Source organism: Copadichromis virginalis, linkage group LG8, assembly GCF_057382275.1.
Source record: "Copadichromis virginalis isolate Kocher_CV1m ecotype Utaka linkage group LG8, C_Virginalis_male_GT1.1, whole genome shotgun sequence".
In the NCBI taxonomy this organism is placed as follows: domain Eukaryota; kingdom Metazoa; phylum Chordata; class Actinopteri; order Cichliformes; family Cichlidae; genus Copadichromis; species Copadichromis virginalis.
Genome location: NC_140625.1, coordinates 8,772,392 through 8,795,032, shown reverse-complemented (window position 1 = coordinate 8,795,032; position 22,641 = coordinate 8,772,392). Strand labels below are relative to the sequence as shown.

Sequence of the window (22,641 nt, the reverse complement as noted above, 5' to 3'; positions counted from 1 at the left end):
TCAAGAAGATGACAGTGAAAATGTCCAGGGTTAACTAACCAGTGGGTAATGTCAGGGTATCTACTTCCAATCTTTTATATACGGTCTGTGGTTAGGTCAGGTCTGGCACATTCAATGTGACTACACTGACTTTTCTTCATGCTCTGAAACAGAAAGAAATAAAACAACACCCATCTACCGTTCACATTTTGTACAAATGCTGTTGTGTTTAAGTCCCATGCAAATGATTCTGAACGTATTAAGACAGAAAGCTCCAATCTACTAGTCTCCCTCTTTATCATGCAAATGCGGTACAGTATCTATTTAACACTCTGCTTTCACAAATCAGAAACTCTTCCCCTGCACATCTATCTGCCTTTCTACACCTTCCACCTGCTCCGTGGAGCCATCCCTCCATCATTCCCTCCTGACAGGGAGGTGATTAGCAGAAGACAGTCCAGACCTGCTGAAAAAGCAGCTTAGCTGTAATTATCGTCTAGGAAAGAAACAAACAGTTCATCAGAGCCTTCCTCCGCAGACTTAACAACTGTTGCCAGGATATATCAAATGCTCGACAACCAGCCGTTACCTTGGTTACCATTGTCTCTGCAAGTCTGGGGGCTCTCCATACAGATGAGTTTTTTTTTTATTTGTTCAGAAATACTAGAACCCATGAAAACAGCTAAACATATTAACATACACTCAACGCCCACACTCTGTGATGTAAGCCAACATACGTGCAGACACCATCAGCTACAGACATGCAAATAAGACTGGTTTTCTGCCACTTTCCATATTGTGCATGCTCTGATAAAAACACACACTCTTCTGATGCCAAACGTTTCCATCAATTATTCTTCCGGAAACCAAGATCCTTAACACTTGCGAGGGCAGGCTGCAAGACCAAACCACCTTAATCACAGTCTGTCCATGATTGTGATATGTGCACATATATCCTAGGATATATCCTAGCACGATTTTTGAACATTTCCCTTTTTATACTCTAGTTCAGCAGCAATGGAGGACAAAAACAATGCATACAAGATCTGTGACAGTGCATACTTAAGTCCAAAAGTTAAAGTTTCAAGTTACTTGTACTGGTTTCACATAACAATATGTATTCCAATTCAGAGGTTATGCTTTTTGAATTTTATCATCCCACTAAATATAGATATTACTTCAGATAGGGTATTACATATCTGCAAGCTGCTTTGCAACCTGCATTTTACACAATCTAAATTTCATGTTGCATTTGATAAAATGTTGCTCTTTCATATATATATATATAAAAAAAAACACCCAGCACGCCCCTGCGGGCGGTTTATCCTTCAAGCTCGGGTCCTCTACCAGAGGCCTGGGAGCTTGAGGGTCCTGCGCAGTATCTTAGCTGTTCCCAGGACTGCGCTCTTCTGGACAGAGATCTCCGATGTTATTCCCGGGATCTGCTGGAGCCACTCGCCTAGCTTGGGAGTCACCGCACCTAGTGCTCCGATTACCACGGGGACCACCGTTACCTTCACCCTCCACATCCTCTCGAGCTCTTCTCTGAGCCCTTGGTATTTCTCCAGCTTCTCGTGTTCCTTCTTCCTGATATTGCTGTCATTCGGAACCGCTACATCGATCACTACGGCCGTCTTCTTCTGTTTGTCTACCACCACTATGTCCGGTTGGTTAGCCACCACCATTTTGTCCGTCTGTATCTGGAAGTCCCACAGGATCTTAGCTCGGTCATTCTCCACCACCCTTGGGGGCATCTCCCATTTTGACCTCGGGACTTCTAGGTTATACTCGGCACAGATGTTCCTGTACACTATGCCGGCCACTTGGTTATGGCGTTCCATGTATGCCTTGCCTGCTAGCATCTTGCACCCTGCTGTTATGTGCTGGATTGTCTCTGGGGCATCTTTACACAGCCTGCACCTGGGGTCTTGCCTGGTGTGATAGACCCCAGCCTCTATGGATCTTGTACTCAGAGCTTGTTCTTGTGCTGCCATGATTAGTGCCTCTGTGCTGTCTTTCAGTCCAGCTTTGTCCAGCCACTGGTAGGATTTCTGGATATCAGCCACCTCCTCTATCTGCCGGTGGTACATACCGTGCAGGGGCCTGTCCTTCCATGATGGTTCCTCGTCTCCCTCCTCTTTCTTGGGTTTCTGCTGCCTGAGGTATTCACTGAGCACTCGGTCAGTTGGGGCCATCTTCCCAATGTATTCTTGGATGTTCCTTGTCTCATCCTGGACTGTGGTGCTGACACTCACCAGTCCCCGGCCCCCTTCCTTCCGCTTAGCGTACAGCCTCAGGGTGCTGGACTTGGGGTGAAACCCTCCATGCATGGTCAGGAGCTTTCTTGTCTTTATGTCAGTGGCTTCTATCTCCTCCTTTGGCCAGCCTATTACCCCAGCAGGGTACCTGATCACGGGCAGGGCGTATGTGTTGATGGCCCGGATCTTGTTCTTACCATTCAGCTGACTCCTCAGGACTTGCCTGACCCTCTGCAGGTACTTGGTGGTTGCAGCCTTTCTAGCGGCCTCTTCATGGTTCCCATTTGCCTGCGGGATCCCCAGGTACTTGTAACTGTCCTCTATGTCTGCAATGTTGCCTTCTGGTAGTTCAATCCCCTCAGTTCTGACTACCTTCCCTCTCTTTGTTACCATCCGACTACACTTCTCCAGTCCGAACGACATTCCAATGTCATTGCTGTATAGCCTGGTAGTGTGGATCAGTGAATCGATGTCTCGTTCACTCTTGGCATACAGCTTGATGTCATCCATGTACAGGAGGTGGCTGACAACTGCTCCGTTCCGTAGTCGGTATCCGTAGCCAGTCTTGTTAATGATCTCACTGAGGGGGTTCAGGCCTATGCAGAACAGCAGTGGGGACAGAGCATCTCCTTGGTAGATCCCGCACTTGATGGTAACTTGTGCTATGGGCTTGGAGTTGGCCTCTAGTGTTGTACGCCACATCCCCATTGAGTTCCTGATGAAGGCTCTTAGGGTCCCATTGATCTTGTACAATTCTAGGCATTCCAGTATCCAGCTGTGGGGCATTGAGTCATAGGCCTTCTTGTAATCAATCCAGGCAGCGCACAGGTTGGTCAGTCTGGTCTTGCAGTCTCGGCTGATTGTTCTGTCTACCAGTAGCTGGTGTTTTGCACCTCTGGTATTCTTGCCAATTCCTTTCTGTGTCCTGCTCATGTATTGACCCATGTGCCTGTTCATCTTAGCCGATATGATGCCTGACAGGAGCTTCCATGTAGTACTGAGGCAGGTTATTGGTCGGTAGTTGGAGGGGACCGGTCCCTTCTTGGGGTCCTTGGGGATCAGGACCGTCCGGCCTTCAGTTAGCCATTCCGGGTGTCTCTCGTTAACTAGCAGCTGGTTCATTTGTGCTGCCAGACGCTCGTGGAGTGCAGTCAGCTTCTTCAGCCAGTAGGCGTGAACCATGTCGGGCCCTGGTGCTGTCCAACTCTTCATACTGGAGACCCTTTCTTGGATATCTGCCACTGTGATGGTTACTGGACCCTGTTCAGGGAGGTCGCTGTGGTCTGCCCTCAGATCCACTAGCCACTGAGCATTGCCGTTATGGGTTGCATCCTTCTCCCATATGCTCTTCCAGTATTGCTCCGTCTCCAGCCTTGGTGGTGCTGTTCTCTTATTGTTCCCTTGCCACTGAGAGTACACCTTTGCTGGTTCTGTGGAGAACAGCTGGTTTATTCTCCTGCCTTCTATCTCTCTGGTGTACCTCCTCAAGCGGCTGGCCAAGGCTGTGAGTCTTTGCTTGGCAGTTTCCAAGGCCTCAGGTATGGACAGCTTGCTGTATTTCTTAGGCACCTTATTTGTCGCACCTTTCTGCAACTCCGTTAGTTGGCTAACCTCCCTCCGTGCTACTTTGATCTTGCCCTCTAGCCTCCTTCTCCATGGAGGGTACTGCCCCTTGTGGCTGTTCAACTTGTAACCAAGCATCTCACTGATCACTGCTGCCGTATTGTAGATCAGCTTGTTAGTGTCGGTAATTGTGGTTGTAGGTATTGCCCGTAGTGCTGCATTAACATCATCTAGCAGACCTTCTGAGGGTACTTCACGTAATCTTGGTAACCGGCTACGGGGGATCCAGGTTTCAAGCTTGGCCATGATCCTATTTTTCAGGTCAGTTCCTCTCGCACTCAACGATCCTTCTCCTATCGCACTTGGGGCTATGTACCCAATCTCGGGTGGGGGTGATGATATCTCCCCCCTGACCTGGCGTCCTGACTCCTCCTTGCCGTAGCATTTGTGTTGTACCTCGTCAATCTCTAGCTGTGAGAGCAGTCCCTTCTTTCGAATGTTGGAACACTGAGCTACTAGTTGTTTCGCCGTCATTGTGGATGTTGGGTATCGAAGAATCCATAGGTCCCTCATCCTATTCATGTAGCCCCTTCCGCCGGGGTTACTTGCGTAGTAGCATTCCAACAACGCCCTGTTTTCGTCCCTTGCCCACCGATGCCTTCTTGTTCCAGTAGCCCACTTTTCGTCAGGGTGCCCTGGTTCCTCAACACCTGACGCGGACCTTGTTGATCCGGGCGACGTCCGAGCCGGCATGCCTTCATATTTATCTGTCTCGCTCATGTCTGCGGTAGGCTTGCTTAGCATAGGGGGTCTAGCCTTAGGACCCTTACTGGATACAGACGCCCCAGGCAGGAATCGAACTTGCGATCCTCTGTTCCAAAGGCGTGTAGTTTAACCACTACATATATATATACACACACCGCAAATTTAAAAAAGCATTTTTGGAATGTAGAGGTCTTGACTGAACCCTTGATCGGGATGAGGGAACAGAAATGAAATTTGTCTCCAACAGAGGTTCGCGGGTGTTTTCAGCTGATAGTGGATTTTCAATCAACTGATTGCATGCAAAGCAGGACCTGATTTTCATTCCACTACTTTTATTACACACAGCTAAAATCAACCAGTTAAAATTAAAATTGTGCATTTAATATGGGCCATAAATTTTACAACTGATTAATTAAATGAATTGTTTCCGGTATGTAGATGTCTCTCTCTGTTTCAGGTTTCAGGTTTTTGTGGGATGTCTGCTGTTCCATGTATGCTTGGAAAAATAATAAAAGATTATACAAGCAATAAAAATAAACTGGGTTATCTATTACAAAAGTCGTATACAAAAATTCACACTGGAATACTTCAGCAGATGCGTAATCCTATGCGATATCCTAGGATACAGGATACAGCCTTCCCTGCAACGATGCAATGTCACCCCCGCAGATGTTTCAGTCGCTGCTATAGCCTGAGCTGCTTTTAACGACCTCCCCATCACTCAGGAGATAAATGCCTCCGTATCAAACGCTGAGGTGTTTCCCATCAAGTTCCTTCTGTTGCGTTGGCACTGAGTCAGATTCTCCCTGAGTCATGATGACCGAGAAGGACGCAGCTCTTACCATAATCATATAAAGGCTTCCACTCACGTATATGATTCAGGTAGAGAGAAGAGGAGTGAAAGGAAACCACGGGAATTAACTGAATGTGAGCTGAGAGCAGACATAACCCAAGGCATCACTTCAGTTGTGGAACAGTAGCTCAGTGTAAAATAAAGGGAATGATCTCGCTCTCTCTATATCTCTGTATACAGTATGCACACACACACACACACACACATATATATATATATATATGTGTATATGCTTAAGGACAATGTGCACTCGCGCGCACACACACACACACAAAAGGAAATGTGTCCCGTTTCCACTGATGGACAACAGAAGCTGTGGCAGAAGGATGGCATTATAAACCAGCGGGGGATGTAGTATGATGAAAATGTCAGACTGAAAGCAGCAGGCTATGTTCTGTAACATGTTTAATCAAATTACAGTGTGTGTGCATTGGTGTGTGGGCATGTGTCGCTTGATTTTATGAGCGCGGTATAGTAATTAAAATGTATATAAATGTGCTATAGAGCAAGGGCAGATTTGTAAGTGCTGTAAAAGTTGAAATAATAATAATTAGAAAAGAAATCGACATGCATTCATCAGCTTCTACACAATCTGAACACTAAAGAATTTAAGAGGGTTCGTGGTATTGATTTCAAGTTAAAAGCCTCTAACGGAATACTTAAAGTAAATTTATTTAAGGGCAAATCCAGCAAAGCTCGTGCGAGTTAGAAGGCTTGCTCTACCAGGTTCATGCTTCAGATCTAATACTGTTTGATCCTCTGCCTGCAGCGTCTTGGCTTCCTGTGACACAATTACATCTAGAAGCTCAAAACATCTTTTTGTGCTCCCCAGATTCTATCCTTGTTCTTGAATCTGTCACCGCTTTCCCAGATTCCGCCTTGCACATTGATTATTGTCCAAATTTGTTGCATGTGTGCGTGCTGCTCCTTGCGCGAGCCTCCGGTGTTTATGCACGGTTATGCTTGGCCACCTGTGTGTTTGTGTTTGCGAGTGTAATTGTGTAACTCACCCAGCCAACACTATGAAGAAATCCAAACGGTTCCACGTGTCTCCAAGGTAACACTTCTTGCCAAAAATCCCTAGAGCCACCATCTTGATCACCATCTCGATGGCAAAGAATGCAAAGATGAAGTCATCAAAATCCTGCATAGACAGAAAGAGACAAAAATACAAGGCGTATGATGTAAGTGAGTTATGAGAACTGCAAAGCTGTGGTTGATTAAGAGGCAATCATGTCTGACAGTAGTTTTCTTTGAAAATATACCTTAAATGTAATGATCCAAATACTGGACCAAGATCCGATATGTATTGATGGTCATTGTTTTTCAAATAAACATCATTCAAAGTCTTCAATTTTGCAGAGAGTAATATTAATGTGATGCTAACATGCCATTTTATTTTGATTTGCATTTGTAATTTGATTTTGTGACTTGATCTACGTTGACTTTTGACCTTCTGTTGAGGATCACCAAATCTCTTAATGTATGGTTCATCCTTTGGGGAGCAGATTAAATTTCAGATTTAGGCTACTAGGTTTGGTTTAGGAAAGACTGTAGTTTAGGCTTACATGCATCCATATTACAACAGTTACCATTATATATTATACAATGGTATTTAAGCACACCCAGTAAGGTTAACTATGTAATTGTGTCAAATCATGATGTGACATCTCACCTTCACCTCTAAACATCCTAATCAGGTGTGTTTTGCCCACAACAAGTGTGTTAGAAATGTAATGACAGTGACATTTACCAAATAGGAGTATTTTACAAGCAAGACTTAAGTAGGGGCTGGATATTTTACTCAAATATGGCTGATAACCATATGGAGGTGCTAGAGAAGTGGTTCTCTGCGACAGGATTGTCAAAAATAACAGAAACCTGTTATAGATCTGGTATTTTATTGTAATTCTCTTATTTATTTATTTTTGCTTAATGGCTCCGTTAGACTAGGTTCAAAATAGGATAGCAACATCCTTGTGACTGAGAAAAAGTGGAACAGTCTGAGACTGATTGCAAGGAGATGAGGCGATCTACCTCATCGCCTGGTGGCAAGCAAAACGATCAGCTTTGCAAATGTTTGTACATAACTGCACCATTTGCCAACTTGACCCCAATAAGTTGCAAAATGTCAGCAGACTGACTGCATCTTAATATCGTTTTATAGCGTTCTTGGTGTGCCAAAGATGATTTAAAGACAGCAACTGGTTGCAGACCTGGTATCCATTTTCAAAGCCAATGAGATCCCAAGCACTAATGTGGTTGAAATAATTTTGGTCTCAAACCACTGTTTTCCCCTAACATCGACTGGCCTCTGTCTTGTTGATTGTTGGTTTTTATTTTCCCTTTTATTATTTTTTAAGTCTCAGTCAGTGCTCAATTCTTTCCCATTTAATTTTGTTTTAAGGTTTCCTGCTTTTGTTTCCCTCCTGTGTGATTGACTACTTTCAGCTGTTCTTGACTGCTTTCCCCTGTGTCTGGTTCCTCTCTTGTGTCACTAATCAATCTCTTTTGTATATAACATCTTTTCTTTTCGTCTTTTGTCAGATCATCCATTTAACTCCCTGTAGTGCTTTTTCCTTTTTTCACTTTCACTCCTCATGTTCTCTTGGATCTCTGTTCTTGTTTTGGATTTGGTGAATTCAGAGGAAAATAATCCAATAAAGGCTCGCTTTATTAGGCTCTACACCACACCATGGCAAAACAAAACACCAGGGAACAAAGAAAATATACTTACAACTACAAGTAAGTGTCAGCAGGCTTCAACCTGAATGTCTGTAGACAATTTTAATATGTCTATAATACACTTCTATATACGCACCTTCATGACAGTTCTCCTGATGGAGAGTACCTGCATTCCCATACAGCACTTTCTTGCTACTTTAGTGGCCGACATTCACGCCAGACTCTGGCTCTACTATTAGTCATACAATATATTTGATGTTTAAAAATATCCCACTGAGAACCTTTGACAGGAGCGTGATATTTTATTAATTCCTGCAGAGGGATCCTCTTTTCTCTTTAGCCTGTCTCTAGAAGGTCAGGCTCCCCATGGCTCAAGAAAGAGATAACAACCTCCTTGGAGCTGCCAAGGATTTAATGTTTTGCTTAAGGGCACTTCAGCAACTCAGATGCTCAACATCCAAAATGGACCCTGGGACTAATGATGTCTGTCCCGTTTGGCTCCTTTACCATCAGAATTATTGTCTAAAGGTGAAGAAAGATGCACCTTTTCGTCCTTAACTGAGACTCGAGCTAGAAACGTCATTCAGTCAAAACAAACCGCTGATTGCATTAATCAGTATTCCTGCCCTCATTACCGTCTGTCTGGCTCTCTGACTGAGCCTCGGTACTCCAAATCATTATCAAACTGGACTCCAGACAAAAACAAGCGGAGGAATGAGGACAGGAAAGTACAAGAAGAGAACTTTGACTCTCAAAATATGAAAATCAATAAATAAATGAACAGGAGGGAGGAAGAGTCGGAAATGAAAAGGGAAAAGGATACAGCTCAAAGTAAAATAAAAAAAATAAAGAGGAAATCAAGAAAATTTCTGGAAGGAGATCAAGGTTCAGGACACCCACTGATACATGAGTCATTGCAAGATGAAGAGAGAAATGTATAAATATATCAAATCCTGTTAGCTTAAAGAGAAGCTAGCGCCAAAGTTCACTGCAAGTAAAACATGGAGATTCACGTGGGAATCAATGCATGCGAGTCTGTTTACAATTTCAAATCTTATTCAGTTCTATTTTTGGAAATCATTCATGTCGTCTGCATAAAAAAAACCCTAAAACCTCGCCCCATGCTCAACACACAAGGGTCACACTGCTATTTCCAGGGTTACAACCTATCAGACGGCTGTGGAACAAATAACTGTCCCGGGTTCACTCCCTAATGCTGACCATACATCACTCCAGATGTTTTACGCACCACTCATTGACTCCAAAGAGGCAGACGAGCCTCAGAGCAGATTGCTTAGTGATGCATAATCTCCCAAAAGAAAAGACAGAAGAAAAAAACCCCAAAACATTGTGTTCAGTGTTTGATCTAAATTTAATCTGAACTGTCTGGATGCTGGAACTCTTCTATGAAAGGGACCACACTGGCCATAAACTGACATGTGATAGTATGATGTGGATTATATAGATATATTGTCATGGAGTATTTGTTTACGGCCTGAAACCTGAGGCCTTGTTTTGAGCAGTAGCATCAACTAGGAATTATAGGGCCAATCATAGACCGTATATAAAAGATAGACAGTACTTGTTGAATTCTCACTGTGATGAGGAGTGGCGGATCTGACTGAGAATAACACACTTATATGTTAGCAACCTGTCATACCGCGGCACATATAGTCCTTTATAGTGCTTCTAGATTCTAATCAGGACTAGAATTAACAAGACGGCCGCCGTGCTTTAGTCGAAAAGCTTTGATACCAGTCAGCAGGAAACTGTTTTAGAGTTATTCCATTTCTTTATCACACAGACAAACCTAGATGTATTGTTGAAATTGCACTTCATCCTCCTTTATTAAAATATCTCAGATATATCTAATTCAACTTCTCTACACTGACATGAGGAGGAGTTTCACTCAGTTCAACCTCAAGCCCCAAATGACACCATCATGTAGCTCAAGAGAACTCTCGTCATAATTCAGTGTTTGAAATTTCCTGCAGGTTGCCCAGAAACGATTCACACTGCAAAAAACTACAATGTATATTAGAGAAACATAAACAAGGATTTATTTCTTTGACAACCCTTCAAGTTCAGCCTTCTATTGTTGACTTGACCTGAGATTTTGATTTCAGCAAAATTACATCGTACTGTATGCTGAATCACACAACTCCAGTGAAACTTAAAATAACTATGCGTTTACTCTGATTTCGTCATGCATAACTAGCTGTGAAGGGTTTACGTACGCCTACATAAAGGCTACATACGAAAGCTCCATTGAGCCCTTTTAGTCGTCTTTCAGCCCCAAAATGCTTTGCATATAGAGCCGTTAGATAACAGGGAGCAACAGCCTGTCGGAAGAAACAACATGACGGTCCAGCTATTGACAGATGTTACAACCCGAGATGCATGACCAAAAGAAAATAAGCGTTGTGTGAAATGAGGAAGAGCAGAGACATTTACCGCCACGCTGAGCCTCAAACGACTGAATTGCTTTCTCCTCTAACACCCCATCTTTCCATCTCCGTTCTGTTTTATTCTGCTGAAAGGACCCATTTCTCCTGTCTCCACCGGGGAGTAATAACTCATCTATTTTACGTTAGACAGTCAATGCATGCCTGCAGAGTCTGTAACATAAGAAACCCCTGTTATGACTCTGTTAAGTCTCCCAATCTCTCTCACAAACACGCGCACACACACACAGGTTTTAACTAGGGGTGTCAAATTATCGTGTTAATTGCGATTAATTAATTACAATGCTATTTAGCGCGTTATGTTTTTTAATCTCGTTAATCTAATTTTTAATCTCTTGACGTCATTGATTTTGTATGAGAGTTGCTATGTTATAAAATCCGTTTTTATGTGCTGGGCTCCTTGTGCTTGACTTGTTGGGGGTGGAGTCACGTCGTGAGGTCAAGGTGAGAAGTGGTGATTAGCTTACAGTGTGGATATGGAGGCGCATCTGAGAGTTGTTGGCCCCGACGGCACCATTGACAAAGGTAAAGTGGTCTGCCTAGAGTGTAAGAAGGAGTTTGCTTACCACCGAAGCAGCTCAAGTTTGGCCTATCACCTCAACGCAAAGCACCCAGCCGCGAGTGCAGCAACAGCTAGCAGTGAAGACGTTAGCAATATAGCAAGCCAGAGCAAAGCTTTTCGCCAAACAAAACTAGAGAATACCCCTCGTATGAGCAAGTCTGCGACCGACAGGCTGACTAATGTTATTGCCAAGTGGATAGCGATGAACTGTAGGCCGATAAATATAGTAGAGGACGAAGGATTGACAGAGGTGTTGCAAATTGCGTCCAATGACCCGTCATACAAGCCGCCGTGCAGGACTACAGTAACGACCAAAATCAGCAAAATGTACGACGGCGAAAAGAAAAACAAACTTGAGATTTTGGCGGAGGATTCTCCCAACTGTGTTGCTATAACCGGAGATCACTGGACCTCAGCTGGCAACCACAGCTATTTTGGGGTGACTGGACACTTTATTGATAGTGAGTGGAACCTCAACTCATTTGCACTGACCGTCATGAGAACAGAAACCAGGCACTTTGCTGATAAATGCGCCGAACAGTTCCTCAAGGTAGCAAATGACTGGGGTATTGAAAACAAGATATCCACCATTGGCACAGACAGCGCAGCAAACATGCTGGCTGCTATGAGAGCACTTCCATATGAGCACATCGCCTGCAATGCTCACATTCTCCAGAGGACCATCACGGTATGTCTCGATAGCAGTGGTTTTGTCGGTGTACTGGCAAAGTGCCGCAAGATTGTTGGTCATTTTAAACAAAGCCCTGCGAGTACCACAGAACTTAACCAACAACAAGTAGCACTCGGAAAGAAGAGCGATCAACTTATACAGGATGTACCCACCAGGTGGAACTCGACTCTCGCAATGGTCTCACGCCTCCTATGTAACCGAGAGGCTGTCCAGGCTACGTTGGACCAACAGAACCACAGGTTGGTCTTGCCAACCGAAGCTGAGTGGGCGAAACTGCAGAGGCTGGAGCTCCTGCTTGAACCATGCAAGTAAGTTCAAATAAACACCTTCCCATTTTAATTATATAAACTACTGTTACATGTGTAAAATCAAAATTAATGAACATAACAAGGAACTTTTAAGGACAATTAAATTGGAAATCAGTTACACTTTGATTTAAATGAATCCAGCTAGGTTTATTTAGCAAACCTCTCCACCTCTGCAGGTATGTGACAGAGCTGCTGGGTGGTGAGGCCTACGTCTCTTGCTCTGTAGTGCTGCCTGCTTTTCGCCATCTGTACCGTGTCATGGACATTACTGATGATGATCCTGCCTACGTGGTGAAGTTCAAGAATGCCTTCCAGAAGGATCTGGCAGCACGACGAGCTAATGGCAACGAGATATGGTTCGAGGTGGCCACAGCATTGGATCCACGGTTTAAGGATTTGAAATGTCTTCCAAGAGAAAAGAGGGAACAGGTAGGACAATAAGGTTAAGCTGGACTAATGAGTCCAATTCATTATCAAATCAAACTTTTATTTATTATATGGAACACAAAGTTCTTTACAAGATTAAATAAAATAAAAAAAAAGCACTTAGTTTTAATCACAATCATTCATTCATTCATTCATTCATTCAGGTGTGGACCATTCTGGAGAATATGCTCCAGGCAGCAGAGCCCAGAAGAGCAGATAGTCTCCAGCCCTCCACAGAGGATGATGGACCAGCTCAGAAGAAGAGGAGGAGCGAACTCCTTCTGGGGTCTGACTCTGACTCAGAAGATGGAATTGAGTCTGGAGAGCTGCAGCGCTACAGAGCAGAACCCAGCATCAGTATTGATGACTGTCCCCTGCAGTGGTGGTATGCTCACTCAGGAGTCTATGAAAAGCTGTCAGTCCTAGCACAAAAGTACCTGGCCTCCCCAGCTACCTCTGTACCCTGTGAGAGACTCTTTAGCCTTGCAGGCCACATAGTGCAAAAGAAAAGGGCAGCCTTGCTTCCAGAAAATGTTACCAGGCTGGTGTGTCTTAGCGACTGGCTGAGGAAGAAGAAATGAGACACATGTGGTCAGCATAGCTGCTGTGTCATTTGTAGCCTACTAGAATAGATTGCTTGATGTTCAGCACTTTTTTTTGTGATGGAAGAATACTTTGATGTGCTAACTTGCAGCACTGCAATGTCAGTTTTATTTTTCATTATCTGAAGCAGAGGAATTTCAGTGCTGTATTGCTCAGAAAAGAGCAACTCTGATGTGCTAACTTGCAGCACTTAATTTATTTGATTTTATTTGTATTTATTTTTCCACTTATTTTACAAAAGAATACAACAGTATGTAAATGGTTGCATCTGTTTAACGTTTGTTAAACAATAAATGACTTTATAAAGTCACTTTCTTTGTTATATCAGTCTTTTGGTCTGCCACAATAAGTTGAGGGCTTTCCTCAGCTATTTTTAGGTGAGATTAAAAAAGAGATTAATTAGATCAATTAATTAAAAATCATAATTAATTAATCTCTATTTTTTTTTAATCTCTTGACAGCACTAGTTTTAACACATCCAACTAAAGACGCACAGCACACAGTCATGATAATGTACAGTGTTCATGCATACTGGAACAAATACAACATGAGACCAAGCCTTTGGGGACTCTTTAAAGTGACACTGAGCGGATGTCAGCCAGCTCAATCTTCTCTAGTGTTTGATCCAACCAGGCCTACACACACACACACACACACACACACACACACACACACACACACACACACACACACACACACACACACACACCTCATTCATATTCATCAAAGTCAACAGGACACGCTGGCGTGAGGCGTTCCCACTGGAGCGTACAGTTCTGGTGGTGCAGTACACGATTACAGGCTCTGCAATCTGGATATTGATTTACCAAAACTTGTATTACACATCAGTGGAGCGTGGTCTCGATGAACACGATGAGATGTGATGTCCAAACATGCAGCCAAAGCCGTGCAGGTACTACATCAATCGCAGGCATCGAAGCAAGTCTCTGAGGTTTCCTCTAAAGCTGCGTGTTTACTAGAAAGAAAATGTGTCGCTCTGTGCGCGGTGTGCCACTGTGGTTCACTGGCTGTACGTCCATGCGGAGACCAGAGAAGCCTAACACACACACGAACACACAAACGCATCTGCCTCTGAGGGAATAGACACCAGTGACCTGTGGTGAACGGCTCACTGCTCACACACTCCCTAATTTTTACCCTCCACTGCATCCTCTCCCCGGGAAAAGACTTAAAGAGACAGACAGAATACTTTAACCCCACTTTAAATTCTCTGCAAACTTTTTGGCACGCGTCCAAAGAATAATGGGACTTTTACATTAGGGGAAAACAAAGCAAAAAAGTTAATTATGTCATATCATCCGGCCTAATTCCAGTTCAGACGGGCGTCACGAAATTGGCTTTCATTCGGCGTGACAGCCACAAAAGTGTGAAATGGACCAACGAATGGCAGCGGGAGAACTTGCGGCGGCTGGGAGTGGTGGGGTATGTGAGAAAATCAAATCAAAATATGGCTGAAATAAAAGTAGCGACCCGAGTCATACAGTATCCTTTGGCAAATTGAAACCAACTAATGGGCGTATCACAGCTTAAAAAACAGTCCTAACAGGGCCAACATTTCATTCATGTTTTGCATGCACTGCTGTTGCTCATTCTGTTCATTGCTACGCTGCTTTTGCCCTTCATTTTCCAGAGATCATTTGCCAATAGAAAGAGTGCTGGCTGTACTGTAAAGTCTTTGTCTTTTGATATTGCGTAGGTGGCAGGTAACGCTCTTCATCCTTCTATATTTATTCCAAACAAAGCACTGTGGCTGCTGCCAGATATGGAAAAGCCTTCACTTCCTGGGCACCAGACAGACCCTGTAAAGACTAACCAGACACAGACTGTTTATAACAGCTATTGTAAAAGCTTTGTACTTTAAACTCTCTCTATGGGATTGTTTATGATTAAGTAGCAATTAATTAGTCAAATGTAAACCTATTACACATATTCAAATGTACAGAATGTTGACCCTGCATGCACGTGTTCATGATAATACAGACGCCGTGCATGCATTAGCACAGCATTTTCATATGAATCCAAGCAGCGTCCTCCCGGGCTGAGGAATGACGGCAGTGGGGATGAACCTCTGATGGTTCCAATCCCTATAGTGTCTTTTTGTGAAAAACTTTCCAACTTTAGAGCAGATGCAATGCTTAAAGACTGCCATACAAAGCAGTTTTCACCTTTCTGACTAATATGTAGGGGATTGATTTTCATAGCTATTGAAGATTAAAGATTATTTATTAAAGATTATTGAGGCTTAAAATTAATTGCATGGTGACCATGTCGTTAAAATACTCTGGGAATACCATGAATAAGAGGTCTCAATCACTAACTCACAAACTTACATTAAATCCGTTAAACCAAAAAAAACAAAACTGGACATACTTAGCTTGACGCAGCTACCTCTAAGCTAATGGCTCAGTCAAATGAAAAAAAAAAAATAGGACAGATAACTCTGTGCATCTACAAAATAAAAATTGCTGCCTGCCTGTAAATTGTATTCCAGTGAAATAACATTTAGAGCTTAAGGAAATTGCACACTCACAACCACTTTGAATGCAAGAAGAAGGATAACAGGTTGCCTGATAGGAGGCAACCTTTCTGCAAACAGTTGCAGACTGACTGCGATCACTCTGGTTGTCAAAAGTTTGTAAATAAATGCTGCCTAACTAATAAATACAGACACATTCCCAACACGTATGAATGAGTCTTTGTAAATGAGCACAAGTCGAGGGCACTCAACTCAACTCAACTCAGCAGGCCATTTGTAAATATGTGTACAAAGGGTTGGTTTTTTGTACTGTTTTTATCAATAAATCTCAGCAACAAAGGACATACACCCATGTGTGTTGATTTCTCCCTAAGATGGCAAACTGAAACACTCCAAGTTGGTGACTTTTGGAGATTTATTTCCCTGGATGAGAATGCATCAAGATGAAACACAAAAGGAAGTTCACAGCTTTTCCCATCAAAGACTCGGTGCTGTTTCCTGCAGTATATTGCAAGTAAACCTGACAAGTTTGGGATCAAGTTTTGGGTGGCTTGCGACCTAAAATCCAAGTACATTTGCAATGTCTTCCCATATCTTGGCAAGGACCCCAATCGTCCCACTGGGGAGAGACTTTCTGAAAATGTAGTAATGAGGCTGATGGAACCATTCCTAGACAAGGGCAGAAATGTTACCACGGACAATTTTTTCACATCGCTTTCACTTGCGCAAAAACTTCTTAGACGGAAAACCACCATCCTCGGCACAGTCAACAAGATTCGCAGGGAAATTCCTCAATCCACTCAAACCCCCACTCCCCTCCCTCCAGAATTCCCAGGTAACAACCTAATATACATATGAATGACTAGCCAATTTAGCTTCCACTTGGCTGAAGCTAAAGCTTAGCTAAAAGCCTACCAGCCATTTGGCTGCTCTCCGGGTTTTAAAGGTAGAAAGGTAGAAGCCTGGCTTTGCAGGTGTTAACTGGCTGTATTCTGCTTATATTTCTATAGAACAGGAAATCTGCTGAGCACAAATGCAACAGTTGAATGTGAATTTCTCTTAAATGTGGATGTTTGTGACTATAAACAGCAACAAATATGTGATTTTTGACTAGATAACACAGTTAATTGCTGTATTATCAGAAACAGATTGCATGCAACTGTCAACTTGACCCCATTCAACGCTGACTGGTATCAGACTGACTTTGTCTTATGGCAACATTGATGGCAGGATATCATTTGCAGTTGAAAAAAGGTAATAAATTGCATATTTGTTAGTACAGTATTCCAAGTACTGCAACATGTTAGAAATCACAAGAATATTGCATTATTACTGAAGCATTGTGAAGCTTGTTGGGACTCTGGTGAGTTCCATCTCTAGTGGCTACGTCCATCTTTTACATACAGTCTTTGCACAAATACTGCAAACATACTTTTCTTCACCGTAACAACAATTCAATGTTGTTACAGGAATAACAACATTAACAATAATAAAAATAAAACAGAGAAACCCCTCACAATCATATGACCCCATATGAGCAAGAAACCTCCAGCTGAACCAGGCTCAGGAAACAGAAGAAAGCAGTCCGACATATTTGTTTAACATCTGCATTGAAGGACAAAACGACTTCAAAAATGGCTTTTCAGTGTTACTGGAGGTCAAGGCAACACCATCCAGAGTTAGCATCTGGTTGGATGCCATATTTCTAAGATTTTTAGGGCCGAGAACAATAACCTAAATTTAGAGGCAGTAAATTAAGCTCTTTATGTTTTTAAAGACCTGGATTGTCTCCAATACAATTCTCAAACTATCCCTTTGTATATTTACTCTTTATTTATGTTTAATTAACACTACCAATGTCAACAGGTCTCCACTGGCTGGAAAGCGAAGTTCCTTTCTTAAAATCCTCATTCTAGATGTAAATAAATGTGATCAAACTGGTTTAATCTTTTCAACAGATGCTAACGTGCAAATAAAGTGTTTCTTTTTATAAATAAAGTGTTTTTTTTAATAAATCCAAGCTGGGACCTCAGCTTTTTGTCTTCTGTCTGTTTCTCGTGCGTTTACCCATTCTTTTTCTCTTGGCAGTAACATCTGGATTGGATTCCTGTTGTTTGCGAACTACTGGCATTTCTCCTCCTCCTGCTCGGCAATCCACCACTAATTTCCATCTCCGTCATCTGTCTGCTTCTTATCTCTTTCTCCCACTGCCTCCTGTGACACAAGGAAGTCCCACTGCCTCCCCCCATTGCTGTGATTATGTCTCCCAGTGCACCTCATAGTGTATGCAGCTACAGTGAGACAGCATGAGCGGGTAATGCTACGGTCCATTTATGCGTGTATTTGCTGTTTATGATATTTTTCATGTACCTGCTTATAATAACTTTCAACTTTGTTTATATGCCACCATGTGAGTCTATCTCTCAGATGTAATTCCCCTTTATGGGCACACTTAAACCCATAACACATTTTTTTGTCCTCTGAGTTTCAACATGGATTCAGTGTTTCATGAACCTCCCAGCCTAAACAGTGGCACCACACACCAGCTTAACAGCCCCCTGTGTGTGTGTGAACGCCTGTGTTACTTCTCACATTGCCTGAGAACAGGGATAAACACACGTGTCCGCCAGGCTCAGACAGACATCAGCGAGTACAGAAATCTGGATTGCGTGTTATCAATGCGTCAAGCGGGTGCCAACATTGCACGCCCTCTCATCACCCCCTGAACGGAGCCTTTATGCGTTAAGTGCACTTAATCACCAATGTTGAGTGCACTTAAAACACTCCCTAATGACTTGACATGGCTCACTCACAAATCCTCAAGTGTCAAAGCAGTTATTAGATACAATATTGCACCCAAGAGTGCAGTGCCGCAGCTCTTGACGAGTAATCAAGATGTGCAGAGGCATTCCTTTGCGTGATTCGAATACCAGTACCATGTGTTTGTGGACATGAACGCAGGCCTCTGTGTGTAAATACTCAGCAGAGCATCGTGTCAGGATGGGAGTCAAATTACTTTTAAAACAGACAAGACTGTTGAAAAGTAAGATACCAACTGACCTGTGAACAGGTGTGGCAAAGAAAAACTTTACCTTCGAGTGGTTTCCTTTGTTGCCAAGTTCCATAACTAGTAACTATGAAACAGTTTGTGGGGCATTTGTGGATGTAATGTTAACATCTGTTGTTGCTGACATAACACTGTCAAGGGTCCACATCTGTATGTGCTGAAGTAGTTGCTAAAATTAAATAAAGGAACACAAACACTATAACTATCCTTACTTTCTGAAGTGAGGACACAAAACTGAGGTACTTCCTGCTAACAGTTGCAAGACCTTAGACAACCTAATTCTAGCCAGAGACAATCTTAGTGCATTAATTTTATTTGTAGTGCCAGTTCACAGTAAGAGTCATCTTAAGGTGTTTATTTCAACCCAGCATATTTTCCATCGATGCAGATGATGGAGCTCATTGTCGTATGCTAACTTGCCAACACTGTTCACTTCCAATTTAGAGCTTCAGGAAAACAAGCAGTCAACCAAAACAGCAACTAATGGAACAAGTCTGAGCTGCCTCTACTCCTATGGTGCGACTTTTTTTACATGACTTATTTTAAATATTGTTTTCAAGCGTTAGCATAAACTAGCTAACTTTAGCAGTGTTGGCTTTGCTAGCTGTACTGAAGTTATTGTTCAGCAACAACTTGCCAGGTGACCTCATCAGCCAACACAGCCTATTGATCAACACCATGCTGGAGAGTAACAACATTAAATGCCTTTTTTGTTGTTAGCTTTAATCTCACCAGTCTTGGAGAATCAACTCGTAAAAGCTGATTTTAGCAAGTTTGATGCACCACCTCATAGTATGGTTTACCAAAGCAATTTTTAAAATCATGGTTGCCTGGATTGTTCTTATGCATAGACATGTGGATTTTAGAAGTAAGGCATCAACATGTTCAACTCTTTAGTCTGTCAGCCTCATCTTCTCTTCATCTTTCACTTCTGATTGGACAGTAAAAAGTAAAGTTTGACTCACGTCCTGCTATCACCTATATAATGGATTGCATGATTAGCTTGCACTGCAACTAACTACTGTTTCAGGTATTCATGTTCTTGTTAGCTGGCTGTACATGTACTGTAGGTCCCTAATGTATGTAGCAAAATGGGCATTCCAGGCAGCTAATTTGGGGTTTTTACTTTTCTGAATTATTAAAATTGGATCTGTCATGTCAGCATGATCAAAGAGCCATAACAGCAATATAAATGGTCAAATACCCAGACTAAATAAAACCACAATTATCAACCAAAACACTGACCAGATTTATCCCATTCTAAGCTAATATAAATAAAATTCAGTTCAATTGTTGTAAATTTCCAGGTGACACCTGAAACCACTGCACTAAAAGTTGAGGAAAGTTCAACTTTTGTACAGCTTTCTTGTGTTTGTCAGTGTGGAAGTACCGTGAGGATTTGGGATCCCAGCAGTCAGTCAAGCAGCGTGTCTTTTCTTCCTCGGATCTGCTGCGGAGCTCAGCACTTCTGTTATTGTTTCTTTTGTCTGTTCAGCTACGGTGCCTTTCATGGCTAAAGCTTGCAACAAACTTTGGATTTATACTTCACTAAAGTCACTGCCAGCATTGTGAGCACATTACTTGTTTTGCAGGAGCGGATTTCTTGCAGGAAAAACCAATCAAGGTATAACAAACATAGACGAATTCCTACTGTGTATGTTTACCCTTCTGATGTTCACCTGTTCTTAGGCTGAAGTCACCATTTGAATGAGCTGAAATGATATCGACCAATGAAGCCCTTCCAAAAGAAGTTTTTTTTTACTGCCCTTTACTATAAAAGGCAGCTTAACAGACAGGACAGGATCTACAGTGTACCTGAAACAAGTGCCATCAGTTCTGTGAAAACACTTCCTTTCCACTCGTCTTCAAAATAAATCTTAGCCACTATGTATGCTAATTTTGCCTGTCACAAGTCCTGAATGCCATTATCACCGGGGTCAGGTGCTTTCATCACATGCACACACAAACGCCCGCAGATAGGCAGGCAGGCAGCCATACCTGCCGATGAAGGCCTTGTGTGGTGAGGACAATGGGATATGCTAACTGTAATCTGCCATTCAGCTGAGAGCCAGTCCTCACAGGTGGAGAGAGATAATATTGTAGAGAGATTTTTTTTCAGCTCAATCACCACATTTCATAGTAGCAAGAGTAACAGTGCACACAGACACACACGTAAAATGTGACATCTCCTCATCCTCCAGTCACTTGCTAGGTGTGTGTGTGTGTATTTCAAATCAAATCAAATCAAATCAAATCACTTTTTATTGTCACATCACATGTGCAGGCACACTGGCACAGCACATGCGAGTGAAATTCTTGTGTGCGAGCCCCACAAGCAACAGAGATGTGCAAACACAACAACACAAACGAGCAAAATACAAGAATGGCCAACCTGAAACTAATAAATATATGTACAATATATAATAATATATGCATTTCTGGATGTGTATACTAAATATTTTCCTACGTGTGTGTGTGTGTGTGTGTGTGTGTGTGTGTGTGTATACACATTTTTACAAATTAAATAGTAAAAAAATAAAATAAAATAATAATAATAATAATAAAATATATAAAATATACAGAGTTGAATATGTGCAAAACAAGTGGCATTTATATACAGTGTGGAGTGCATAATGTTGAAGTTCCAGTAGTGAAGCTGAGGTGTCTATGACGTGTTCAGCAGTCTGATGGCCTGATGGAAAAAGCTGTCTCTCAGTCTGCTGGTACGGGACCGGATGCTGCAGAACCTCCTTCCTGATGGAAGCAGTCTGAACAGTTTATGGCTGGGGTGACTGGAGTCCTTGATGATCCTCCCCGCTTTCCTCAGGCACCGCTTCCTGTAGATGTCTTGGAGGGAGGGAAGCTCACCTCCAATTATCCGTTCAGAGCACCGCACTACTCGCTGGAGAGCTTTGCAGTTGTAGGCGGTGCTGTTGCCATACCAGGTGGTGATGCATCCAGTGAGGATGCTCTCAATGGCACAGTGATAGAAGGTCCTGAGGATGCGGGGGCTCATGCCGAATCTTTTCAGTCTCCTGAGAAAGAAGAGGCGCTGCTGGGCCTTCTTCACTGTTTTGTTTGTGTGTACTGACCACGTAAGATCCTCAGCCAGGTGTACGCCAAGGAACCGGAAGCTGCTCACTCTCTCCACAGCAGCGTCGTTGATGGTGATGGGGGTGTGTACTTCTCTGCACCTCCGGAAGTCCACTATCAACTCCTTTGTCTTTGCGACGTTGAGGGTGAGATGGTTGTCTTGACACCAGTGGGTCAGGGCGCTGACCTCCTCCCTGTAAGCCGTCTCATCACCGTTGGTGATAAGACCCACCACTGTAGTGTCGTCCGCAAACTTCACAATGATGTTGGAGCTGTTAGTGGCTGTGCAGTCGTAGGTGTAGAGTGAGTACAGGAGAGGGCTCAGTACACACCCCTGTGGAGCACCAGTGTTCAGTGTGATGGGGGATGAGGTGATGCTGCCCAGTCTGACCACCTGGCGTCTGTCAGACAGGAAGCTAAGGATCCAGCTGCAGAGGGAGCTGCTCAGTCCTAGATCCTGCAGTTTCCTGTCCAGCTTCGAGGGAACGATGGTATTGAATGCTGAGCTGTAATCTACAAACAGCATCCTCACATACGTGTCTCTCTTCTCCAGGTGTGACAGGGCAGTGTGTAGTGTCAGGGCTATGGCATCATCAGTGGACCTGTTGTGGCGGTATGCAAACTGTAGAGGGTCCAGTGAGTCGGGTAGTGCAGAGCAGATGAAGTCCCTGACCAGCTTCTCGAAGCATTTGCTCACGATGGGGGTCAGGGCTACAGGTCGCCAGTCGTTTAATGAGGAGATGGTGGAGGATTTGGGTACAGGGACGATGGTGGCCATTTTGAAGCAGGCTGGGACTACAGACAGAGAGAGGGAAAGGTTGAAGAT

The 22,641-nt window shown here is 43.1% G+C and overlaps 2 protein-coding genes across 10 annotated transcripts in view; one reads left to right on the top strand and one right to left on the bottom strand.

Annotated features, from left to right (window-relative positions):
- cacna1g (calcium channel, voltage-dependent, T type, alpha 1G subunit) overlaps positions 1–22,641 on the bottom strand; it is a 228,606-nt gene that overhangs the window by 190,668 nt on the left and 15,297 nt on the right. For all 9 annotated transcript variants that reach the window (XM_085465580.1, XM_085465581.1, XM_085465578.1 and 6 more), the window contains exon 2: positions 6,429–6,562. In XM_085465580.1, the coding sequence (XP_085321706.1) occupies positions 6,429–6,562 (134 nt within the window). The remainder of the gene's footprint in view (positions 1–6,428; positions 6,563–22,641) is intronic.
- LOC146702654 (E3 SUMO-protein ligase ZBED1-like) lies at positions 10,847–13,468 on the top strand. Its single transcript, XM_085465587.1, has 3 exons — positions 10,847–12,129; positions 12,306–12,558; positions 12,720–13,468. The coding sequence occupies exons 1-3, from the start codon at positions 11,045–11,047 to the stop codon at positions 13,134–13,136; spliced, it is 1,755 nt and encodes a 584-aa protein (XP_085321713.1). The 5' UTR covers positions 10,847–11,044; the 3' UTR covers positions 13,137–13,468.

Bases quoted from the DNA above. Each gene is read 5' to 3' on its own strand.
- LOC146702654 (XM_085465587.1), top strand. From the start codon at position 11,045: ATGGAGGCGCATCTGAGAGTTGTTGGCCCCGACGGCACCATTGACAAA. The intron at 12,130-12,305 runs GTAAGTTCAAAT...CCACCTCTGCAG, and splicing joins CTCCTGCTTGAACCATGCAA to GTATGTGACAGAGCTGCTGG. The intron at 12,559-12,719 runs GTAGGACAATAA...TCATTCATTCAG, and splicing joins CAAGAGAAAAGAGGGAACAG to GTGTGGACCATTCTGGAGAA.